Genomic DNA, 26,679 nt, shown 5'->3' on the forward strand with positions numbered 1-26,679 from the left:
ATCTTGGTTTCATTATTTCCTCCATGTACACAGCCAACAGACTAGCCCCATGTTCTCAGTCCATAAGTTTCCAAGATTATGCTCTGGTACGGCTCACTGTGAGGTCTCGGCATCTTCCTCCCTGTACACGTGTTTGTCTCATTGACACTAATGAAAGTTTTGCATGTGGGGAGAAAGAGCCCCCTGGATGCTCTCTCCCACATTCAGATTGAAAAGCTGGGCTGAAAAACAAAATATTGCTTTACTGTTTATTTTTATCACACCGGTTTTTATTAACCAGATCTCCTGTGATGAGGGCCAGGCATCTCGGCAGCATGATTCTGCTGATGGAGAACATGTGTAGTTAATCTCCACGTGCTCTGATCCATAGGCCAGGCTTGGGAAAGCCAGTGTGCCGACAAGGCTTCTAAGCCTTCCACCTCCGCCGTGGATCTGGAATTGTAAAAATCAGGTTTAGATTATTTGGATCACATTGGGATTTGTTCTATAACTGATGAGGATTGTAGAGACTTTTGGCTGGAAATCTGCAAAGGTCTCCAAATGTCCTCAAAAGGCCTCTGTTACTTTCACATCCTGAGAAGGATTGTTTCCAAAAGAAAAATGGTTAAGTAAATTAGTTAACCTTTCCCACTGATTGAATTTTTTAAACAAAAATTCTTTTCACTTTCTTCCCTTTTCTCTCCCTACCCAAAAGCTGAAGTGACTCTCAAACAAGCCAGACTTTTTGTAGTAGAAAATCTGATCCTCAAGATGATCTCAAGGGTATAGATTATTAGCTCATTCATCCAATTAGAGAAAATCAATAACTTCTTGATCTACCTCTAAGGCCCCTGAACACTTACATATCATAATTCTACTATTTATTACTCAAGCTACTAGAGACACTTTGTATATTGCTTTTTGAAGAAGACCTTTAAACAGCTACATATAATATGGAAAGAGATCCCATTATAGTCAGATGGGAGTTATTTGTTTTTCCGTCTCAATGTATGATTAAATATGATTAAAGATATTGCGTTGTAATAAGGTAACCTTGGAAAGCTGCCCTAGGGGAAACCATAGCTGATGGGTTCATTAGTTTAAAGTTGGGAAATGGATGCAGCTGCTAAGCTGAATTCAATGAGTGGAAAATGGAAACAGAGGGCAGGTGCCGGTCCCCATGGCAGGCTCTGCAGTTGTAGCTGAGCTGAGAGCTATTGGTATAGCAGCTTCTCAGGAAAACTAAGAAAATAGAGTCAAATGCCTAGACTTCATTGATTCAAAGTGATAAAATGGCATTAAGTTGACCCTATAGAAACTCAAGAAATAAGTTCTACATAGGAGCTTAGCACAAAGAGGCAGGGACAACATGGTTTCTTGAGTCTTAAAAGCATCTGCACATGGATGTGCTGAGAGAGAGGCAGCCGTGATGTACTAGGAGGCTGGCAGAGCTTGGGGGAGGTCAGGCTTTTTCATTCTTCAGCTTGCCCAGCAGAGTGATCGGCATTGGATGTTCTCATCGGCACTTCATATAGGACATTGTGAAGCAGAGTTATGGTCTCGTTAGGTAGGAAGTTGTTGAGTCAGACCTTGGGATATCTAATTATCCCAAGACACTAATTAGAGGGAGTCAGAAAACAGAGGAACAGGTTTTCTTGAGAACCAGATTCAGTAGCTAGGTTAAAGAAAGAGGTAGTGCGGAACCCACTGCAGAGTGGGTTGCAGAAAGGAAGTCACCATTCTCCTTTGCAGGCAAGGGATCGAGGCAAAGTAAAGGAGACCAGCAGATTCAGACAGCAGGTCGTGGCAAATTCTAAATCCTTAGAGTCCCCTCCTTCTCTTTTCTTGGGCTATACTCACTAGGTAGTTTCATCTTGTTTCATGGCTTTGATGCTATCTCTATACTAATGTCTACAAGTACATACATTGAAGTCAAAACTATAACCTTGACCTCTCCCTTGCCTGTGTGATCTTCACTTATACAAGGTATACAGTACAATGCCTAACAGGCATCTCAAGAATTTCCACATCCCAAACTGAACCTTTGATTCCAACAGCCCCCATCCCAAACCTATTCCTTACTAGGTCTTTCCAATTTTATTTAATAACACCAACATCCCCCCAAAGTGAAAGTGAAGTCACTCAATCGTGTCCGACTCTTTATGAAATTGTCAGTATCATTAATAATTCTCTTTGTGCATTTCAGTATCAGTGGTTCCTAAGCTTGTCTGCACATAGGAATCAGCTGGGGAGCACCAAAATTTGAGAGCTGTGTCCTACCCTCAGGATTGTGATCTAATTGATCTGGGGTGTGACCTGAGTTTTGAAGATGCTAAATGATCTGTACCCCAGGAGACTGTAATGTAGAGATCAGTTTGGAAAGCTTGATGTCCATCTCAAACCATGTATATTGCATTGCTTCCTTTCTACTGCTTGGACAATTGCAATACCTCCCAATTACTTACTCCATTTTTTTACTCTTTCCCTCCATCATCTACTTTATACAGAGTAACTAGAGTGATCTTTTAAAAGTATAGGTCATATCAAGTCACCTCCCTGTTTAAAAGATCCCCATGGCTTTCCCCTGCAGTTAAGAGTGAGATGAAAACTCTTTACTGAGTCTTCCAGCTCTTTTGTTCCCTTCTGATCACACCACTTTCCACCTTCCTTTCTTTATTCTGTGCTATAGCCACATTGGCTTTCTTTTTGGATTCTGTAACAGGCAAGCTTTTTCCCTTCTCAGAGCTTCCATATTTGTTGTTTCTCCCGCTTTCAGCCTCTTTTCCCAAATTTTTGCACTTCTGGCTTCTTTGTTATTCAGGGCAGAGCTTTAATTTCATTTCTTCAGGGAAAACCTAGTATCTTCCACTACAGTTATTCTCATATTGCCTTCAGCTTATTTTCTTTATAGAACCAAAATAATACACTTGTTTACTCACTATGTGTTTATGTATATGTGTATGTACAGGCATATTTCTCTCCCTCTCGATCAGAAGTTTCATGAAAGTGTAGCCCTTGTTTATTTTGCACTCCTGTATTGTCAGGATTTAGCTCCTTGACTGCCATGATTATTTATTAAATATATGTTGACTATCTGAATGAGTGAATATCTTATCCAGACAGAGGTGTGATTAGCAATAGATGGCTTTGTCCAGGAGCTTGTTTCATTCCAGATATGTGATTCAAACAACAGTGCTAGGACTTGAGTCCACCAGTAAAATGCACATTAAGGCCTAGAACCCAAATCTGGTTTCTATATTCTCTTTCCCTTAACTTCTTTTAAGAAATATATTTAAATCTTTCATGGGCCTCATGTGTGAAATCGAGTAGAAGACACAGTAACAGAGAGTAGTAGAATAAATTAGCCAGGAGAGTCTAGTTTATGCTGAGATAAGAAGCAGCACCAACATTTTTAGTGATTTAACATGGAGCAGTGACTTAAGAAGAAGGTTTATTACTCATGCAAAGTCTGCTTTGGGTCTGAGAAATTCATTTTCTTTCTGTGACAGCTCAGTATTTCAGACTCCATTGTTCTCAAGACCGCTCCCTATCAACATAGTCACAAAGGAGAAGACAGACAATTTTACACAAATTCTCGCATTAAGTTAGTCACTCAATTGTGTCCAACTCTTTGTGACCCATAGACTGTAGCCCACCAGACTGCCTCTGTCCATGGGATTTTCTAGGCAAGAATTCTGGAGTGAGTAGCTATTCCCTTCTCCAGGGGATCTTCCTGACCCAGGGATCAAACCTGGGTCTCCTGCATTGCATGCAGATTCTTTACTGTCTGAGCCACCTTCCAGTAGTCACATACTTATGTGAGAGTTGGACCATAAAGAAGGCTGAACGCTGAAGATTGATGCTTTTGATCTGTGGAACTGGAGATGACTCTTGAGAGTCCCTTGGACAGCAAAGAGATCAAATCAGTCAACCCTAAAGGAAATAAATTCTGAATATTCATTGGAAGAACTGATGCTGAAACTGAAGCTCCAGTACTTTGCCACCTGATGCAAACAGCTGACTCATTGGAAAAGACCCTGATACTGGGAAAGATTGATGCCACGAGGAAAAGGGGGTGACAGAGGATGAGATGCTTGGATGGCATCATTGAATCAATGAACATGAGTTTGAGCAAACCTTAGGAAATAATGAAGGACAGGGAGTCTTGGTGTGCTAAAGTCCATGGGTTCACAGAGAGTTGGACACGACTTAGGGACTGAACAACAACAAGACATCAAGTACTATTCTTAAGTTCACATCCACTGACCCAAACAAACCTCATGATGTTCTCAGAGGAGAGGAAAATTGTAAACCTTGGTGAGTAGAAGGAATGTCTACTACAGAAGATACAGGTCAGGGTGGTACAAAGAAAAGAAACAATGAGGAAACATTTTTAATGGATGAATCTGGTGTTAGGCTACTGTCTCCATTCTGATAAATTTTAAGAATATAATGGTGAAACTGGATTTCCAAAACCAGATAAATGTAACAGAAACAAGAAACTCCAGCAGAAATAATTTGGTTTGAGAAGAAACATCCTACTAATTTCCCCATTATTTATCATACTTTGTGGCAAGAAGAATTGAAACACTAAAGCACAGGGAACTGTATTCATTATCTTTAATAATCTATAATGGAAAAGAATTTAAAAGAAAATACATACGTATAAACATATATGTGTATATATCATCAAATCACTTTGCTACACACCTGAAACTAACACAAATATTGTAACTCAATTATACTTTTTTTTTTACTTTTTTTTTTTTTTTTACAAAAGTTTATTCTTAAATGTACAATAGGTTCCAAGACAACACTTCATTCTAGCTATAGATGGCAACAGATATTATGGCAGGGAATCCAGGGGTTTAAACAGGAATGGAACTAAGGGTCATCGTTGCCTCAGGCACAAGGAACAGCTTACTTTTTGCCAGATTTCTTAATTCCACCCGTGGCCAGGGGGCCTTTCCCTGCGGCCTTTGCTTTTAGCTCCTCGAGCTTCTTCTGCTCCTCCTTCTGCTTCTGCTTGAATGCCTTATCTTCCCCATCCATCTCCTTGGCTTGCTTCTTGGGCTGCTTCAGGGGCTGCTTCTTGCCACCTTCGTGGCCCGACATGGCACCTGCCACCCCTTCCCCAGACCCTGCCACTGGAAGCGGAGCCTCAATTATACTTTTAGAAGAAAGAAAAAAAAAGGAAGAATTAAGACACTAAGATCTTAAGTGCTCTGTCTTTAGGAGATCCAGTAAGTCATCCTTGTAATGGGAAGATATTGAAGGCTCCTGACTTAGAAACCCACTTTGTATCCACTGGGTTACTGTGCCAAGATTTCGCCATACTGTATAGTATACAAAGCAGAAGAGCAAACCACATGCGCTCCTGTTGGACCTCTCTAAAAAGTTCCAGAACTTTGTGGCCTCAAAATTGAATTATGACAATGTTTGTTATCAGGGCCTCTCTTGATCCGTCAGAGTGTAGTTTGACAGCCTCCTAATTGGTGTGTCTATAGAGGCTGTGTTTGAAGACTGTATTTCCTGTCATCTTGCTTTAGGTGCAGTTCAACTGAATAACTTTGATCTTTCAACTTACTCAATTTTGTGGGCTACTTTCTTCTTAGGGTTTCTCTTAAATATGGAAGTAAACAAAAAACCTTTCACTGCAAATGCTACCCTGGAAAACCTAGGATGTACTTTAATCCGAACAGATAATATTGGAGTCATGATTTTCAAAAAGAAGTCCAAATTTTAACCTTTCTCACGGATCAGTACAAATTTCTCTGTTCTCTTAGGCTTGTGTAATGACAATATCAGAAAAAAAATTCACTTGGTGACTTACTTTAAAGATACTTTGTAGTTCTAGACAAAAAGGGAAGAAAATAATGCCAGGAATGGTTTCCACTCTTTGATATTACTATTACTATTTGTGTTGTGTGCACAGGAATGCCATTTAGTGAATTAATTCAGCCATTCTGTCAATGTTGTCATGAGAAAGAGTGATTGCTAGCATTCAACTTTGTCCTATGAACACGTCCCTCACCCAGTAGGATGTGTTCCACCCAAAATTTGTGTTGTAACTATAAAAGGTGAGGTTGAGCTATGATGTCTAGAATATTCTGTTAGACGTCCATATCTACCTGAATGTCTCACAGTCACATCAAATGCTTCATATCTTATCACTTTTCTATTTCCTGTTGCAGTGAGCTGTGACTCATTCATCCTCAGTACCTCTTGTGCCCAGCACATTGCTCCATGCATGTTTATGGAGTGAATGAATACCTATTTGGATAATATAAAAAACTCTTTGATATGTATAAGTATTTACCTTGGTAATATTAACAGTATTCTTGTCATGTGCAGACTGGTAGATCAAGATGGTCAAAAGTTACTTTCCTGGACTGTTTCTCCCAACTCTTGAATATATTTCTATGTGCAATTGTTTGAGTGTATTCTGTCAATGCATAGTAAACATGTATTCCTGTATTTCTCTTACAGCTTCCTACCCTATGAGAAGAAATGTATTTTCTTGATAGAACAGATAAAATTCTCCTACTGGTGTTGTGTTGTGTAAACACAGTAAGCATCAGTGCCTGATACATGTTTTTCTGTTGAATGGTATATTTTGAAATGTATTTTTAAAAATACATGTATAAATATTTATAAATATATACTTTCCAAAGCCTGGTTTTTAGGCATATATTTATACATTTATTAATATAACTTACCTTATTTTAGAAAGTGTATAAGGTCATTGAACAAGATACATGTGTATATTATAATGTTCAATTCAATTTAAGAATAAATACTTGAGGAAATCAGGGTAATAGAAAAATAAGAGCAGTCATAAAAAAGGATATCCATCAAAGAATTTAGGATACAAAAATATATCATGAGTTCCTACTTACATGCTCTAAGCTCTTTAAATCAAAAAGATAAAACTAGGTCTCAGCTATGGCTCAAGTATTCTTGGTACTATAGCCTGAAAAAAAAAAAATTGTCACATAGGTCCTTATTGAGAGGACACTGGGTAATGCAGTTGATAACCTTAAACAATGATCTCATAGGAAATACAGTGAGTTCCACAGGAGTATTTCTGGTAATGTCCCTCAGTGTAGGCTGCTGATATTGAAGTCAACGTACAAGCAATTTTATAGAGAAACAGTGTGATGAGGTCCTGGAATACAGCTCTCTGCCATCTAACTGAGTTTCAAGACATAGTTTCAGAGGGTCAGGGTCATGGGTGGACATCCATAAATTGTTTCTTTCAATTAAGCCCCGGGTAACTATTGGAACTATATATGTGAGTTCATGATGATACAGTTATTGATAGGGGAATGCCCCAGGAGCCATGGATTTCTGAGGTCTCAGGAAATGTCATAGAAACTAATCACAGAGATTCTAGGAAACCCACTGGCTCTTGGAGATCCTCCAGCATTGAGTAAAAGCCAAGACTCAAATATAGCTCTAACTTGTTTATGTAAAAAAAAAAAAAATCAATATAGTTTCCACTTAAAAACTTTTAAACTTTTAAAAAAATTGTTTAGGGACATGCATATGTCCTAATATGTCCTGAAAATGAAAGGGTAGTAACAAAAAAAAAATCTAAAAATGGAAAACCTGCTTTTTAATAAATGATAACTACTTCTCATTAATTCTGGGATCAAAGTTTCTTACCTGAAAGGTGACTTCAGCATCTGTAGATTCAGAATAGAACCCCAAAGAGTCATAAACAGTTAATCTCATCTCTGAAGCAATGTCCCAGAAGAAAAGTGTGTTCTATCTTCAGTAAAAATATAGATTTAGAATATACTTACAGGGCAGGTTACATGCATAAGTAAGAGAGAAAAGAATTCTGGAACAGGTACTAGTGGTGTTTGGATGGCTACAAAAAGCATTCAGCCACTATGACCTGTCCATTTTGTAAGTGGTTGGCTGGGGAAGCAGAGAGAGCGGACGGACAGGGTTCATGTCATTTATATTGGCCTTGCTGAGTAGACACAAAGCTCTTCCTTAGTACTTGGGGTTTTAAAAACCATCAGATGGCACCACAGCAGGCTAATGTGGTGGCATGTTCTGGAGACATTCATTTGTTTTTTTCCCCCCCTTTTAAATAGTGGGAAAAAGTGAATTTTAGTAATTAATAGGCACTTACCCTTCTTTCGTCATACTGTCAGCTCCGGTTGGTTTCTGTCTTGCCATTAACATGTCTAATGCATATGTCAAGTGGAAGGTTGACATGCTAGTGGCAAACAGAATATTATGTGAAGGCGGCAATGTGTTAAAACAATTGAGCGAACAAGCACTAAAGTTTGCTGCTCAGGCCATATGTTGCAGTGTTTAATTTCCCGTAGTGGAGAAACATGGTTGTCAGAGAAAAAGATGATGAATACATTTACTTTGGGCAACTTATTACAATGAAGAATGACTTTCCAGAGGAAGAGAACAGAAGAATTAGGCTTGCATGGAGAGCATATGGGAGGCATTCAGACCTAGGCAAGGGTAACAGGACTGCGTGTTTTCAAATGAAAGACATTTAATCAATGCATGTGGCTGGTGTTGACATATGGAAGTGAGAAATGGGTTTTGATTTGGAAGACAGGAAGAAGGTTAACGGTAGTATAGGTGGTTACAGAATGATTGATAGCTTGAGTAACTACCAGAGAAAGACTGTGTGACTCTTTCAGTTGGGCAACAGACTCCAGAGAACAATGTAATTTAGAAAAATACAGAACATGGAATGATCCAGGGCAGGTCACTTGGCTACAAGAGGAGATGACAGACACAAGAAGCTGATGATCGAATGGTAATAAAAAGGGATGCACTGGGGAAGGAGCAGTTGGCGGAGGCTCCAAGGGGGCAAATCAGAAATGGCTAAGGCTGGGGATGAACCTTGTCCACACTCAGGAAGGAAGGAGGGAGAATAATCTTCCCAGGCTTAAGTTGGTGCTGCTCCAATTTGCTCCCTTATAGCTGACTTGGAGACTCAGAAATTCTGCTTAGAGAAAACCATCATCTGCCAATGTCAAGGTCTTGCTGTGGGGGCATGAAATAACCCCTAAATATTGCTTGTAATTTTTCTCTCCTGAAGCAAGATTTTCTGGGTGAGAAATCCATGTATTCACTTTCTTCTCTTGGTTCCAAAGTACATAGGAGAAAGCTCTTAAATGACCTTTATCCAAGTTGTATTTAATCCCATCCTTCCAGAGGTGAAAGGTTAGCGCGTGAACTTGGTGAAGCAACAGACAATTTAGTGTTTAATTCCTGCAATCTCCATTTGTTTTTTGTTACTTGGTTAGGGACATGGCCCTTAAAAGATAATCTTTCGAGAAAAGTCATTTTGAGTGCTGATGATTATTACAAAGAACACATAATGACCAAATCCTACACAAAATACCATGAATAACTGCACTCTAGAAATACTGTGTTTGCGAAGACATTATATAAATCAGTGCCTCATAATGGTTCATTTAAAGTGTGATTAGGGTAATGGATTTAACAGTCAAAGGCAGCGAGAGCCTTGTTCTTTTCTAAACTGAAAACACTTGCTAGACACTTGAAGTGTTGATCTGGCTAACAAGATCTTTCTTTTCTTAAAAACTTCCACTTTTCATGGGTCAAAAAAATTAGAAGTCTCCCTTCAGATGTTTCAAGAAGAAGACATTAAAATAAAGGCTGAATACAAGTAGCTGCTGTCACACTAGTTAGATGGAAGAGGGAGGACAAAAGGAATATTGAAAAAATGGAGGATGGGGATTTTGAAAATCAAAAATTTGAAATTTTCCTCTAAGTCAGAGAGTGACCTGATTCTGCATTTTGCCTGTTTATGCTCTTTTACTCCCTACATTTTTTTTGAAGATTAAGCTTTAGCCAAGGACAGCCTACAAGATGCAGATGGTATTGATTAAATTCTGAGAGGGAGTCTAAATTGATCTAACATAAATTACCCTTGAAACCAAAGAATAAGAATGAGTGATTAGGGATGGGGCCTGAAATGAAGATAATTAAATTGAACGACCAGTTAGTCCTCTCATAGAGAAGTCCTTACAGTAGTGAACAAATAATGCCTCAGTTCCCTCTATCAGAAATTGAACAAAACGCTTCCCCTTCTCATCAAGTGCTGTGAGGCTCAATTACTGCCTGAAATCTACTTGGAAATCTTCACACAAAAGGTGCTATGGTTGTGAAATGAAATGTTAGTATCCAACAGCACATGGGTCTCACTCTCTTTACGCCTTTTCAAGTGTCGACCACTTCTGCCGCCACCCCCAGTGCCTTGACTAATTGTCTCATGTCTAAAAATTGCAGGTAAGTTGACCACAGACATGGAGCCACCTTCATTACGGTCCTTCGAAATTACCTAAATCATATTTCTATCTGAGCATGTGCTGCACTCTTGGGAGTTTGATGAGTGATACAGAAAGTCAAAGGCCAAAACAATAACCAGTGAATCATCAGAACATGTATGATTTAAAAATTGGCAAGATGAGCTTCACCAATGACATGGGTGGATCATTGTCATTGTTAAAGGTGCATGGACTGTGCACATCCAATGCGAAGAAGGGAAAATAAGAAAGTCTAGTCCCTGCAGATCTGAGGCAGGGGATTAGCCAGGGACCTTGACAAAGTGGCAAATTTAGATTGGATTCTTTTTTTCAAGGAAGTCTAGAAACATGGATTTTTATGTAAACTCTCCAACATTTTAAATGTTGCTGACAATTAAAAAATAACATGGTGTGTCAAGCAAAGTATAGATGGAGGCCATATATGACCTCTAGGTCACCAGGGTGCCACTTTTGATTTGAAAAATATTCCATGGAACAATAATGTAGTTTTCAGATAAATGCTCATTTTTGGAGCAAAAGATTTCTTTTTTTAGTGACTATAGCTGAAATTTCTGCCAGGTATAGAACTATCCTGATCTAGTTCAAAAACAATAATTCCTGGAAATCAACCATGGGTCAAACACGATCAGCCATACAGAATGTGAGCCCCATCCTCAAAGTGCTCACAGAATAGGAGACAAAATCAGACAGACTCACTAATGCCCACCGCATAAGGAGGAGCAAAACAAGAGCCAAAACAGAAGCACCAACCCAGGGCCACAGGTTCCAAGGAGAAAGAAAGCAATGCAGTTGTGGATTCCAGGGAAGGGACTTCAGGAAATATGTGGCCTGAAATAAACCATGGACTGTGTAGCCCACCAGGCTCTTCCATCTGTGGGATTCTCCAGGCAAGAATTCTGGAGTGGGTTGCCATTCCCTTCTCCAGGAGATCTTCCCAACTCAGGGAATCAAACCTGTGTCTCCTGCACTACACACAGATTCTTTACCAACTGAGTCACCAGGGAAGCCCTGAAATAAACCATGAGAGTGAATGGGGTTTTGACAGATGGAGATGCTAGAGGAGAGCATTTCCAGCAACAGATTGAGGCTTGAGTGAGGGCATGGATGGGTGAGGCTGGGGAGTGGTTAAGGAAATATGCACAGCCAAGTTTGGCCACAGCATAGGAGAAGCAGGGGGAACTTGTGGAGACAAAGGTTGAGCACAGTGGTGGGCTCCATATTGTGGAGAGCATTGAATGTTCAGGTGGGGTATATACACCAATAGTGTGGGTAATAAGGAACAAATGAAGGATACTGGGGGCTTCCCAGGTAGTGCTAGTGGTAAAGAACCTGCCTGCCCATGCAGGAGATATAAGAGACATGGGTTAGATCCCTGGGCCGGGAAGATAACCTGCAGGAGGGCATGAAAACCCACATCAGTATTCTTGCTTGGAGAATCCTTTGGCCAGAGGAGCCTGGTGGGCTGTGGCCCATAAGGTCGCAAAGAGTCAGGTATGACTGGAGCGACTTAGCACACACACACTCATGAAGGAGACTGAGGACTTCCCAGGCGGCACAGTGGTAAAGGATCTGCTTGCTAATGCAGGAGACCCAGGAGACATGGGTTCAATCCCTGAGTAGGAAGAATCCCCTGGAGTAGGAAATGGCAACCCACTCCAGTATTCTTGCCTGGAAAATTTTATGTACAGAGAAGGCTGGCAGGCTACCATTTGTGGGGTCTCAAAGAGTCAGACATGACTGAGCATGCATACATAGATATAGAAGGAGATTGAACTGGTTAGACTTATAGCTTGTAAGTTTCTGCTTATCTGAGCCCATCTACCTGCAGATACTGAAAACTCTTTATCCACTGGCACAACTACATTCAAGTCTTGAGCTAATCCTTCCCAGTTGGGCTATGTGATATGAGCCCATTCCCACCAGTGAGTGAGGTCTAAAATTAGTTGACTTTCCTAACTCTAGCATTCCTGATGTCCCTTGGGTGTCCATCTTCCCCCAAACACAGATTGAGGTGCTCAGTCATCCATGAGATGGCATTTTCTCCCATGTTCCTGATGTGTACCAAGAACTAGAATTCAGCCTTGAACACTAATGAGCCTGCCTAGAGTTTTAACCAAATCTCTTGGATGTTTGCTGACTTCCATTTTATGATTGGGTGTGAGAAGAAGGCATTGTGCTCCATTTTATCTCAGTAATTACCTGGAGACCATCTCTAATCTGTGGGGACTATTCCTTACAAAGCAAAAAGCCTTCACCATCTGATTGGCATACCCAAGACTCAGAGATTCCCGTTATGGGGCCTTTCTGCTTTCAGTTCAATCAGTTCACTTGTTTAGTCGTGTCCAACTCTTTGTGACTCCATGGACTTCAGCATGCAAGGCTTCCCTGTCCATCACCAACTCCCGGAGCTTGCTCAAACTCATGTCCATCCAGTTGGTGATGCCATCCAACCGTCTCATCCTCTGTTGTCCCCTTCTCCTCCTGCCTTCAATCTTTCCCAGCATCAGGGTCTTTTCTAAGGAGCCACTTCTTTGAATCAGGTGACCAATTATTGGAGTTTCAGCTTCAGCGTCAGTCCTTCCAATGAATATTCAAGGTTGATTTTCTTTAGGATTGACTGGTTTGATTCTGCTGTTGGTGGCTGCAATTTGGATGGCTGGCTACTCTCTTTGGGGCTTTATACCTTGCATTCACATCTTATCTCTCTCCTGCCAGCTTTTCACATTCCAATTAATTTAAATAAAATCAAACTAAAAATACAATTCTCAGTTGCTCTAGTCACACTGGAAGTCCTCAGTAGCCATAGGTGGCTACCAGCTGCCGTATTGGACAGGACCACCAGAAAACCTTCCAGTCATCTCAGAAATTTCTATTGGACAGCCGTGAAGGCACTGCTTTGTATCACTAACCAAATGGGCTCAGTTCTGAACTATGCTGATGCAATTATAGATGCACACACATTTATGCACAAACACACACTGAGCTTAAATGAGCTTTACTATCATCAGCTCTTATCTGCCTGAATTGGAGTAGGAGAAAAGAAAAAAGAAGGGACTGCTGTTTAAGGGACTGGTATGAACACCCAGAAATAGATATTTGGCTTGAAAAATTAATCAAAATGGAATGTAAACTAATAAAACTAAGAAGAAAATAAAACAGAAAGGAAAGGAATGTAGTGATATGTGGTATAATACTAGAGCATTAATAAAAAGCCATCAATGTAAATCACAGGAAATGATTACAACCCTAGATAAGTTATAAGCAAGGCCCATTTTTGGAATAGAGTTTCAAATTATATTGTATTATACACAATAAAAGATATCATGGAACTTTAAAAAAAAAAGGTGCTGTTGAGAGAAACCAAAAATGCCTCCAGCCTGTATATATCTTGTTTGCTCATAAAAATCAAGGATATTGAATTTTTGAACTCTGTACCAATGGAGATTTAATGTGCTTGCACTTGAGAGGATATCATAATGAAGCAACACTTGTTGATATGGGTCCTAGAGTCTTTTATGCTAACTGGAGACCCCTTGCCCTGACCCCAAATGGAAGAGACCCTGGACGAGAATGCAGATTTCCTGAAACAGAGATCTAGCGGGTCCTGTTCTCATGCATCTCCAGGGCCTAGTATAGCACCTCTGACACAGTAGATTGTAAATAAACAATTGTTGAGTGAAAGACGGAAAGAAGGACGAGTGAGTGAAGACTCTGGGCAGCTGCATATTAATCTGGAAATCTTAGCTTTCATGCTAAAACAGAGACCTGTTAGCATCCTCAGAATCAAACAGGGGGCTTGCCTAATTTTTCTTTGATTTGAAAGTATAGCTTTTGAAAAATTTATATATTTGCATGGTTATAAAAATATAAAGAAACAAACTATTTTATACAGGATGGATAAACCATAAGGTCCTACAGTACAGCACAGGGAACTATATTCAGTACCATGTGATAAGCCATAATGGAAAAGAATATGAAAAAAGAATATATATATATGTGTGTGTGTGTGTATATATATATATATATATATATATATATATTGGGCTTCCCAGGTGGGGCTAGTGGTAAGGAACCCATCTGCAGGAGATGTAAGAGACTTGGGTTCAGTCCCTGGGTTGGGAAGACCCTCTGGAGGAGGGCATGGCAATCTACTCCAGTATTCTTGCCTAGAGAATGCCATGGAAAGAGATGCCTGATGAGCTACAGTTCATGGGGTCACAAAGAGTTGGACACAATTGAAGCAACTTATGCATACATATATATGTATAACTCAGTCACTTTGCTGTGTAGAAGAAATTAACACAATATTGTAAATAAATTATATGCTTCAATAAAAGTTTTAAAAAATAAATATAAACAGTGAGAAATTCTGCTGCTCCTGTACCCCATATTCCTAGTTCCCATGCTCACCTCTTGTTAGCAACTGCTATATTTAGTTTCTTATAAAATTTTCTAGTTACTTTATGTGTATAGTAACAAATTTAAATTTAGGTTCTTATTTCTCCTTTTTTAAATATCAAAAGCATCTTACCTTACACACTATTCTGCATTTTGCTGTTTTTTATTCAATAAGGTCTCAAAGATCTTTCCATGTTGATCTTTTTTTGTACACAGTCAGCTTCACTCATTTTTTTGCTTGTTTCATAGTATTCTATTTATTATTATTATTTTAAAATTTTATTTTTTAATTAGTTGAAAATTGCATCACAATTTTGTGTTGGTTTCAGCCATACAATAGCGTGAATCAGTCATAATTATATATGTATATATATATCCCTTCCCTCCTGAACCTCCCTCCCCTTCCCCGAATCCTACCCACCTAGGACATCACAGAGCACCAGGCTGGGATCCCTGTTGTTTAGCAACCTCCCACTATTTTACACATGATAGTGTATATATGTCAATGCTACTTCCTCAGTTCACCCCACCCTCACCTTCAATTGCTGTATCCACAAGTACGTTCTCTGCTAGTTTCATCAGTACCATTTTTCTAGAGTCCATATATATATATATATATATATATACACACACACGATAATACAATGTGTTATGACAAAGATAAGATACTTGTCTTTCTCTTTCTGACTTACTTCACTCTATATAAGAGGCTCTAGGTTCATTCACCTCACTACAACTGACTCAAATTTGTTCCTTTCTGTGGCCTGGTAATGTTTCATTTTATAAACGTACCACAGATCCTTTATCTATTCATCCGTCGATGGACATCTAGGTGGCTTCCATGTCCTAGTTATTGTAAATATTGCTGCAATGAACATTGGGGTACATGTGCCTTTTAGAATTGTGGTTTTCCCAGGGGATATGCCTAGTACTGGGATTGCTGGGTCATATGGTAGATTTATTCCTAGTTTTTTAACAAATCTTCATAATGTTTTCCATAATGGCCATATCAGTTTACCTTCCCACCAATAGTGCAGGTGGGTTCCCTTTTCTCCACATCCTCTCTAGCATTATTTGTTTGTATTAATAGATTTTTTGATGGCCATTCTGACAGATGTGAGGTGATACCTCTTTGTAGCTTTGATTTGTATTTCTCATGTGTTTATTGGTTATCTGTATGTTTTCTTTGGAGAAATGTCTGTTTAGGTCTTCTGCCCATTTTTTGGATTGGTTTGTTTGCTTTTCTGATATTGAGCTGTATGAGCTGCTTATATATTTTAGAGATTAACCCGCTGTCAGTTGCCTTATTTGTAATTATTTTTTCTCATTCTGAAGGTTGTCTTTTCATCTTGTTTATAGTTTCCTTTGGTATGCAAAAGCTTTTAAGTTTTATTAGATCCCATTTGTTTATTTTTGTTTTTATTTCCATTAATCTAGGAGGTGTGTCAGAGAATCTTGCTTCTATTGTATTTATACATCACGGTTTATTTAAACAATTTACTTGATTTAACAGTTTAGGTTATTTCATTTTTTTTTGGTCTTACAAATAATACTGTGATGAATATCTTAAACATATGTCCTTTCATTCATTTGCAAGTCCATTTGTAACAGAAATTTCCATAAGTGAAATTGATGAGGCAAAAGATAGATGCATTTGTGAACTTTGATAGATTTTGCTAAATTGCTCTCCATATGGGGTTATGCTAACATACACTCCCACAAGCAATGTATGGGAGGGTCTGTTTCCTACAGCCTCATCAATGGGGTGTGTTATCGAATCTTTGGATTTTTGCCAACCTGATAGAAGAAAAAACGGTATCTCAGTGTAGTTCTAATTTGCATATCTTTTATCATGAGTGAAGTCAAGCATATTTCCAAATGTTTAAGAGCTATTCATATTTCATTTTCTGTGAACTGTTTATATCTTTTGCCCAGATTTTCCTATCAGCTTGTTGGGCTTTTATTTCTCTATTTGTAGAAACTTTTTATCTATTGGAGAAATTAGCTCTTTGTTTATACATGAGTTGCAATTTTTTTTGTAGTTTGTAGATAGCTTTGGACTTAGTTTATCTATGTGTGTGTATTTGTCATATAGAAGCTTTTATTTTTGTATGTATTAAGATTCATCAATTTTTTTATGGCTTCTGGATTTTGGATTAGTTTTTTTAAAATCTTTCCATACCATGGATTAAAAATTTTCCATATTCTTTTAGTAATTTTAGTTTTATTTCTAACATAAAAATATCTGATCCACTTGGAATTTATCATCACACAGAGTAGGAGGTAAAGACTGAATTTTTTTTTTTCTAAATGCCTACCTTTTTGTACCAACACCATTTATTAAATATCCATCCTGTCTTTTATCTTTTCCCTGCTGGTCTGAAGTGTCAGTTGTAACATATACCAAATTGAGGAATGCTCATTGTTGGGTGGAATCCCAGAGACAGGGGAGCCTGGTGGGCTGCCGTCTATGGGGTCACACAGAGTCAGACACGACTGAAGTGACTTAGCAGCAGCAGCAGCAGCATTGTTGGGTGGAGATTCAAGAACACTTGAACATCTTATTTGCACATTGTGAAATCTGTTGGGTTTGACTTATGGGGCAAGGAGGAACTACTCCCAGGTCTCCTAGCCTTGTTACAGATCCCCAGTAGGCCCTCTAATGGCTCTAGGAACACCGACTAAGGATGGCAGAGTTTTGCTCTCTTGCCATATGAACCCTTAGGATTTCAGGTCTCTATAGTCAATGCTTCTGGGCTCCAGGCAGAAGCATAGGCTACACCTTCTTAAAGAGATTGCAGGGGCAGTCATTCAGGATGAGAGGAAAGAGGAAGGTGTATAACCTTCACAAAAATCACTTCACCTGAGTTTTTGTCTTTACCTGGGAAAGGATGGAGCTGAAGGAGGTTAACTCCAAGGTCCCTTTAAGCACTGAGATGCCTTGAATCACCAGTGAGTAAGAAGGGTCTGATGGGAGCATTTCAGCCGCCATGACAAGGGGTCTGGATCGTATTCCACACTCGGTCACTGGCTCCACCACATAAATTGTGCCCTCCAGTGAGGTCAGTTCCAGCCCTCTTTGTGTAAATCTGAGACCAAGACTGACCACTTGTGAAATGCCTGGAGAACAGGGGAAGGAACATAGAAAGATTTATGACGTAACAAAAGATTTGCAAGACTGAGGGAGTGAGAGAAGGCATACTTCTCTCTCGTTGTGATCTCTAAGCCTCGAATAATCCATCTACCTGCAAACTTTTGAACCTGTCCTATTGCCCTACAAGGGCTTATGTGCTTTGACATTTTCAAATATAGTATGAGCTCTTCTAGTGTGAAAGTAAAGATTCTTGCTCATTGCAAGGGCAAATTTCAAGATGACATGATCAAAGATGGAAGAAGGACCAAATGTTGGGAGTAGTTATTTACATCATCCTGGATAAAGAGCCCCGTGGGTACCATATCAAAGCTCTGTTTGTGACATTCAAAAACCCCAGCCAACTAGCAGCAGGAGGGTATTAGATGAGCTGGCAAACAGTCTTCTTTTTTATGTAGATCCTAAAAGCATCACATATTTAAATCATAGATCAGAATAACATATCTAAAATGGCTGGAAGGCAAACATATACGAGTTTAAACGACATGCATAAAAAATACGAATAACCATCTTCCTGTATTAATCATATCAAAATGATTTTGTTTTTCTACCATTTGCAGATGTCTCTCACTAAGCAAAGTAACACATTTCTATTTCAAGGCTATTAACAGTGGAGCAGCTGTACACTACCAGAGAATTTTTAGAAATCATAATGAAATTAAATAGCAGATAGAACAGAAAAAAAAAAGAAGATAGTGACTTTAGAGCTATGCTTGGCTGAGGATATTACCATATTAAATATATATTTCAAGTACATGATACATTTCCATAGAGTGATGCTAGATCAATATATTAGAGTTAATTGGAGCCTTGAGGTTTAAAAAAATCCCACATTTAAGAGAGCAAAATGCTTGTCTCTGGAGGAGACAACCTTTTATTTATATATTATAACTCTCTATTGAATGTGAAAAGTTGTTCTGTGGGTGAAACTGCAACTGATGCTCTGTGAAGTTCCTGATAGTGTCACCAATAAACAGCATTTGCTGAATAACCATTGTGCGCCAAATGGCATTCAGAATTCAACCCTGGATATTATTTCTGTTTTATCCATTACTTCTAGTAAGGGGGATGAAGCGTTCTTTGTTTTGTTTGGCTTTGTTTTCAGGAGAGAGAATCCTGAGTATAATTGTGTCTCATCGTCCTATGTTCTAAAGTGACTCACTAACCACTGAGTTCTTAAACATTTCCTCCATTTTTAGTTGCGCTTATTTTTCTCACCTCTGAGGAAACTCTTGAAGGAGTCAAAAAGTGCATCTGTGAAGCTATGTCATAACATGACAAGGGGAAAATATATCAGAGGATACGTTTTTATTAAAGTTTATATTTTTAATTAAATACTGTATAATAATAATGAGGGTATATGCTAGCAAAATAAATAAAAATGAAAATCGTATCACTATCACTACAATTTGTATACATATATATATGTGATATCTTAAGAAATAGTTGAATCTGTGAAACATATACATAGTTTTCATTTTTATTGATTATATAAATATAAACTCAATTCCACAGTTTCAATTATTTTTTAAATTAGAGTTGTATCAGGCACATAAAACCCAAATGAAATAATAGCAAATTTTGATTGTTTTGCCTTTGGAAAGCACTATTTTACGGAAAAAATAGTTTCTTACTGCTGCTGCTGCTGCTAAGTCGCTTCAGTCGTATCTGACTCTGTGCCGTAGATGGCAGCCCATCAGGCTCCCCTGTCCCTGGGATTCTCCAGGCAAGAACACTGGAGTGGGTTGCCATTTCCTTAGTTTCTTACTAATCATATGCTAATATCACTATCTTTAGTTTCAGAAAAGAAAGGCAATGAGTTGAACATTCAAATATTGCAGATGAATTAAAACAGACAAAAAACAGAAATAAAGAAAAAAAAGAATTAAAAAAAAATCGTGTTGGTAGCTATGAGGTTACAGGTTATTTCTGTTTGTAACGAAGAAAGATTTTTAACTCTCTTATCCATACTACCTGTATGTGCCACCATTTTGTTCTTACAAAGCACAGCTGAAAACCTGTTCAAAAGCGTTATGACATGTCATAGAATAATTCGTTATTGTTGGGTTGCTTATGAAAGTGACTTGGACTCCTACAGCAGGGATTTTATTTAAAAAAAAATATTAGTCTTCTGTTTCACGTATTTGAACTCATCTTAAAATGAACTACTGATTTACTTGTCTTTTGACTTTACAACATATTTTGAATATCACTAAAAATATCTCACTGGTGTTGTACACACTAATTTTACACAAAGCAAAAATAAGGTGTGTGTAATGGAATTGTGTGACAAAGCACACTGTTGGTGAGCTTCCTGGCTTTTCAAAGTTTTGATAAAGCCAACATAGAGTAGACAACTAATCAAAGGATCCAGTCGATAGCCGCTTTCTCTGGTAGGAGTAGAAGAGAACACGTCTATACATTACATGTCAGTTTATCCCCATTCATAAGTTATCCAAATTAAAAGCTAAGCACATAATTAATGGACTTCCCTGGTGTCTCCGTGGAAAAGAAACTGCCTACAATGCAGGAGACTCGGGTTCGATCTCTGGGTTGGTAAGAGCCCCTGGAGAAGGAAGTGGCAACTCACTCCAGTATTCTTGCCTCAGAAATCCCATGGACAGAGGAACCTGGCAGGGCTACAGTCCGTGGGGTTGCAAAGAGTCAGACATGACTGGATGACTAAACAACAACATAACTAATATGCTGGTAGACTGCATCCTTTTTATTTAGGAGGTGCTGGTGTTGCAGACAGGGCCAGTAGGAAATCATGTAAAGCCACCATTTCAATGTGGGCCCTCCAGGGAAATCAAAACAGGACAGTGTATTTCAATGGATTCCAGATTTGCAAAAGTGTTTTAATTCTCCCTGACATGGTTTTATATTTAAATAAAAAACCTCAGGTTCCAGTCTTCTTTTCCTGCCTAGTTCCAGAAAACTTCTAAAGAAGCAAAGCAAGAGAGTGTTCCAATTATCTCCAGTGCTCTCAGGGCACCTTTTTAAAGGCAAAATATAATTTGTTTTACAGCAAAGCACCTCCAACACATAGTCTGTAAGAGAACTTTGATGACGTATGGTGGGTTCTTTTTGCCTATCAGAAATATTCTCTCTTCCTTTTTTCCCCGCAGAGTCAACACACAATATTAAGTGACCCGTCTGCAGTATCTAATTAACAAACTGACTGCAGAAGATCACTTACAATGTAAAATATTAAATCATTGAAAAAACTAATATTCTCCACACCTCATAAATTAAAATAAGCAAGAGACTGGAATGAAATAAAACCCTGATGCATATCATGCTGGGCCTTTTCCCCCCAAAGAGGTTCTACTCCTTGAAGCATTTAACCATTTCAAAGGAAAAAAAAAAAATACACAGAGACACAAGCACACCAAGCAATTTTAAAATGCTTTCTACCCCCGGTCTATACTTCATCGTAGAAAGTCCAACTTGAGACCTCAGTCTGTATTTCTCTTGATCTTATGCTTCACAAATCATTTTAAGTTCGGATATGGAACTCATCAGTTATGTGTCTTTTCATTATAATTGCAACGCAGTCTTAGAGCCCAGTTCTGTTCCCATTGGCTCAATGGTCATCATTTATCTGCTTTGTATATTTAGGGCATTATTTAACAGAAGCAGTGATCTGTTTGAAGAATGCAAGGGCTGTTTGATATTAACACAGAGAATGATTAATCAAAGAGCCCTTTGTCCTAAAGCATCAAGAGAGAGCTGAGGTCATTAGCAGGGCAAAACTGAGAAGCAAGCTTTGACTAAGAAAATGAGACAAGCCAATACTTTGAGGATTTTAAAAAATAAATAAATAAGGGGGTTAGGTTTGTTCATTTCCAGAGCTTTCACTTTAAAGTATCACTGTGTTAGGAGATATGAAGTAATGTTATATTATTTCTAATGCTAGAAATAATTTCTTCTACAGTAAAATATGAAACTATTTGCATCTAGGTAATAGCTTGAACCCTCCAGTGTCTGCAGCAATAATTATTTCTAATTCTGGAATATTTAGATTATTTCATGTTTTAAATGAGAAATAGCAACAGATGCAAAACCAGGCTTTGGATAGGAGAGAGAGCTGGACTAATTAAAACTGTTACCCAATTGAGACTTCTTTGGCGCTCCAAGGTAAGGGTTCCTCTGCCAAAGAAACAGAGGTTCAATGTAATTAGCCAGACATTATTCCAAATTAGCTCAATTTTCTACATTGTTTTGGCAGTCAAATCCATGAAGCATTTACCCCCATCATATATCAGGGAAAGTGGGACTGAACACCCCAAGAACAATAAGAAAAGCAATTAACATCTTAAATTTGGGTTTTCCTCAAAGCAAATCCTGAGACAAGGTGTATTAGTTTTCTACTGCTTCTGTGACAAACTACCACACACTTAGTTGTTTAAACAACAATAATTTATTATCTTATAGTTTCATAGATCACAAGTTCTATATGGATTTCTCTGGGCTAAGACCAAATCACCATCAGGGTGCATTCCTTTGTGGAGATTTTAGGGAGAATCCATTTCCTTTCCTTTTCCAACTTCTACAAGCCATCTGAATTCCTTGGCTCATGACCCTCTTCCTGAAGCTTTAAATCTTCCAAGATCAAGCTAAGTCCTTCTCACAGTGCCATCTATTTCTTCCAATTGCCTCTTATGCTTTTAAGGACACTTGTGATTAAATTGAATCCACCTGGCTAATACAGGCTACTCTCCCTACAATGTGATCAGCTAACTAACAATCTTCATTCCACTTCCTTAGTTCCTGCTTGCCTTCTAATCGAACATGGTCACAGGTTATAAGGATTAGGAGGTAGCCATTTGGGGGGCAGTAGTAGTCTGCCTACTACACAACAATTTGTGTATAAGCATTTTGTTTGGGCATTATGAGGGAGAAAGGGAGACACAGAAGGGAGACAAGCAAATAGAAGGAATTTCTGAGCAAGTTACTATTGTGGGCAATTGAGGCTCAATCTACTGGGGACTCTTTAGAGAGAAGGTAGAACATGCCTTGGAATTATATCACTGAATGATGAGAAAGCTAAAGTATTTATTCACCTACTTCCACTGTTTATTGCTTGAGGGTTATTCCAGGGATATTATCCTCTTGTTGTATGTATCTTTCTCCATGGAGTTAGAAAAGATAGCTGCAGGTAGTTCTAATTTACAGTGTTCTCACAGTACTCAATCCCAGGAGACAGTATCTAACTATTTAAGTTCATTGGATACTCTTGCACAACTTGGGTCAGATGGCTCACCTTGAACCAATCCGTGCAGTTTAGGAGGGATAAAATGCTATGATTGGCTAGCCCTGAGTGATGCACTATGAAGGATAGGATTGCCAGTTCTACCAGAATTGCAGGGGCTGAAGGAGAAGTATTGCAATAGAAAGAGGGGTCTTGTGAAAAAAAAAAAAAAATCGTTGATAGTTTCTGGAAGAATGAAGAGAATATACAGGGTTCAGAGAGGCAAAAATCAAAGGACAGGCATCAGGATTGACCCTCTAGCATCCAGAGGTCCCAGCTCAGGACTCCATGTCTACAGAGACGAGGAGCATGGCTGCCAGGAAAGAAGAAATCAAAACACATCACAACACTCCTAGGGCTGAGAGTTTCTGCAGTACAAAAAGCAGGTTGTAGACTTGATGTGCACTATAGAGCTGAATCCTAGGAGTTTACAGAGAGAGGCTGCCCCAAAAGGTGGTGGTAGAAAAGAAAGACATGATAAAAAGCAACAAAGATTCATGGAAAAGGGAAAGGAGAATCACAAAAAAAGATGGATACGGAAATGAAAAGAGTTGAAAACCATGGAAATTTACAGCAAATGGGTTTGGAACAATTGTGTTTCTTTTAAGGGAGTAGAGCATGAAATTGGAGAAGGCAATGGCACCCCACTCCAGTACTCTTGCCTGGAAAATCCCATGGACGGAGGAGCCTGGTGGGCTGCAGTCCATGAGGTCGCTGAGAGTCGGACACGACTGAGCGACTTCACTTTCACTTTTCACTTTGATGCATTGGAGAAGGAAATGGCAACCCACTCCAGTGTTCTTGGCTGGAGAATCCCAGGGACGGGGGAGCCTGGTGGGCTGCTGTCTACAGGGTCGCACAGAGTCTGACACAACTGAAGCGATTTGGCAGGAGAGCATGAAATTAAGACAGGTGAAATGACTGTTTAGGAGTAAATTAGATAACTGGGCCCACATTTGCTAGGTCTCTTATCTATATCAATCTATCTTTTCCTTCTATCTAACCTAATGTCTACCTTCTAGGGTTAGGATTTGTCTCTGAAAGATAATGCATCTAAAAAAAGAAACGGACTCCTAAGTGCTCTAAAAAAACCTTTTATTTTAAAAACACTTTTTGAAACTTTAAATTGGAGGATAATTGCTTCACAGTATTGTGTTGGTTTCTGACATATATCAACATGGAATTAGCCACAGGTATACATGTCTTACTCCCCCCCATTCCCCCCACCCCCCCACCCCGCCCACTAAGTTGTCACAGAGCACTGGATTTGAGCTCCCATTGTCCTACAGCACATTTTCACTGGCTAATTTTACATATGATAATGCATATGTTTCAGTGCTACTCTCTTAATTCACCCCACCCTCTCCTTCCCTGGCCTGTGTCCACAGATCTGTTCTCTCTGTCCGTGTCTCCATTGTTGCCCTGCACATAGGTTCATCAGTACCATCTCTCTAGATTTCATACATATGTGTTAAAATGCAATATTTCGTTTTTCACTAAACATTGCAAAGGGACAATTTTAGGATCTAACATACTTAAAAGATTCCTAAACATCTTCTTTTTATCCTCAAACTGCCACACTGTCTCAATGTGTCTCTGCCACTTCCCCCTACCACCTGCCCCCCAATTTCCATCCCTTACTGGCCCCCTGGCTCAGGTTTCCCCTTGTTTTCCCATTTTTCAGATTTTTTTTTTTTTTCTCTTAAGGGCAGCCCCTTACCTTCACTTAGCTCAGTGAAGCCAGCAGCCAATCAGCAGCATAAAGCATCCTCTCAGGAAGGCAGGGGAGAAAGGCTCTGAATTCTGCACTTCTCCTGCATCATCTTGTTTAATTCTGACAATAGATTTAGGAGGTAGGACTGATTATCATCATTAGATAGATGGGAAAACTGAGATTTATACTAAGATCTGTCTGATCCTAAAGTTGATGCTCATGAATACTACACTACTATATATCAATGCTTCTCAGATTTTGGCATGAATTAAGCCACCTGGGGATATTAGTTAACTATAAGGATCCTAAGGCTATACCCCAAGAGATTGTAACTTAGTAAGTTTGCAATGAAGGTCAGGAATCTGCTTGTTTAACAAGCACTCAGGTGAATCTAATGCAGGTGATTCTAATACAAGTCAGACCCAGAACATACTTTGAGAAACACTGCTAATAAATCCTTCACTGGGGAGGATTGCTTGGGAAGTAATGTAAGACAGAGCTGTCATATACATACATGAGTGTATATTTCAAAAAAAAAAAAAAAAAAAATACAGCATGTGCTACTTCCCACAGATGTATGGACTTTTTGTTTGAATCCTACCTGACCATTTGCGGTCTCTCTTGGTTATGTGAACAGTGCACTAACATCATTTAAAACCTTGCACAATATAAGAAAAGAATTCAGTCTTTTTGCTATGATTCAGAAATAATGTGCAGACATACCCCGTGGTGTTTCAGGTTTAGAAACCATTCTAAAAAGGCATTTGTGGTCCCTGACAATGCCTTTAATTAAGAGTGCTGCTTCTCTAGTGGAAGCTTTGGGGGAAGGAAAAAAAGGAAAGGAAAGAAAGTTCAGCTAAATGACAACCCTCAGAGGTTAATAGCTCTGAAGAGTTTTGTCTCTAGATTGATATTCCTTTGTGGAAATTCTACATGCTTTGAAAGTAGAGTAGGGCCACCCTCCCTCAAAAGCAGAGTGTGCTGATTCAGTAGGTTCTGAGAAGCAGCTGAAGAGCCTGGGGGTAGGAAGATGCCCCACCACGGCAGAGGTGCAGATTGCTGGAGTAATGAGGCTCTAAAAGAAATGTCTCCCTATTCCAGTTTTGTCTTTTCTGGGCTTTGGGTGGGAGACAAGTAGGGCTGCCCACAGGGTCACCTTCCTTTACACCTGGGAGCAGTTCTGGTGGGAAGGTCAGGTTCTTTTTGCTTTCTCTCCAGTCTTTAGAGAATCTCCCCTCATCTCCAAGATGCTGACACTAGTGGAATGTGGTGGGGAGACTTTGATGCCAGACATATGGAATCCTGGCCATGCCCTTTACCTACCACGGGACTCGGCAAGCAGATTTCCCTTCGTCCTCTCTAAGCCTAGATGATCAGTCAGTATTTCAGTGTAGGGTGTTCAACATATAGCAAATGGCTCCATGAACATTAGCTCTCATCAGTTTTTATTTATAACATTGAACATTTACTCCATGTCATTAAATGCCACGAAACAGCCAAGTGTGCACTTTTCACCTCACTTGGCCCAACAGCGAGTTCATCAGATATGGCGCTGCCCTGGGAAATGACATTCTCAGTCAGCTCAGTTCAGTCACACAGTCATGTACGACTCTTTGTGACCCCATGGACTGCAGCACGCCAGGCCTCCCTATCCATCACCAACTCCCAGAGTTCACTCAAACTCATGTCCATCGAGTCGGTGATGCCATACAGCCATCTCATCCTCTGTCATCCCCTTCTCCTCCCGCCTTCAATCTTTCCCAGCATCAGGGTCTTTTCCAATGAGTCAGTTCTTCACAATAGGTGGCCAAAGTATTAGAGTTTCAGCTTCAACATCAGTTCTTCC

General features: G+C 39.2%; 1 protein-coding gene across 4 annotated transcripts; it reads right to left on the bottom strand.

Annotated features, from left to right (window-relative positions):
- Nucleotides 1–4,759: 4,759 nt before the first annotated feature.
- LOC129646664 (translation machinery-associated protein 7-like) lies at nucleotides 4,760–24,966 on the bottom strand. Of its 4 annotated transcripts, XM_055573196.1 has the most exons (5): nucleotides 22,936–24,426; nucleotides 21,978–22,017; nucleotides 17,596–17,834; nucleotides 6,879–6,952; nucleotides 4,760–5,149 (listed from the first exon to the last, which is right to left on the bottom strand). In XM_055573196.1, the coding sequence occupies exon 5, from the start codon at nucleotides 5,092–5,094 to the stop codon at nucleotides 4,900–4,902; it is 195 nt and encodes a 64-aa protein (XP_055429171.1). In that variant the 5' UTR covers nucleotides 5,095–5,149; nucleotides 6,879–6,952; nucleotides 17,596–17,834; nucleotides 21,978–22,017; nucleotides 22,936–24,426; the 3' UTR covers nucleotides 4,760–4,899. The 4 variants fall into 4 exon arrangements, with proteins under 4 accessions (XP_055429171.1, XP_055429169.1, XP_055429168.1 ...); XM_055573194.1 differs by lacking the exons at nucleotides 6,879–6,952; nucleotides 22,936–24,426 and adding an exon at nucleotides 24,840–24,858; XM_055573193.1 differs by lacking the exon at nucleotides 6,879–6,952 and having other exon boundaries at nucleotides 22,936–24,350.
- Nucleotides 24,967–26,679: the final 1,713 nt, after the last annotated feature.

This window comes from Bubalus kerabau, chromosome 3 (genome assembly GCF_029407905.1).
Source record: "Bubalus kerabau isolate K-KA32 ecotype Philippines breed swamp buffalo chromosome 3, PCC_UOA_SB_1v2, whole genome shotgun sequence".
NCBI lineage: Eukaryota > Metazoa > Chordata > Mammalia > Artiodactyla > Bovidae > Bubalus > Bubalus kerabau.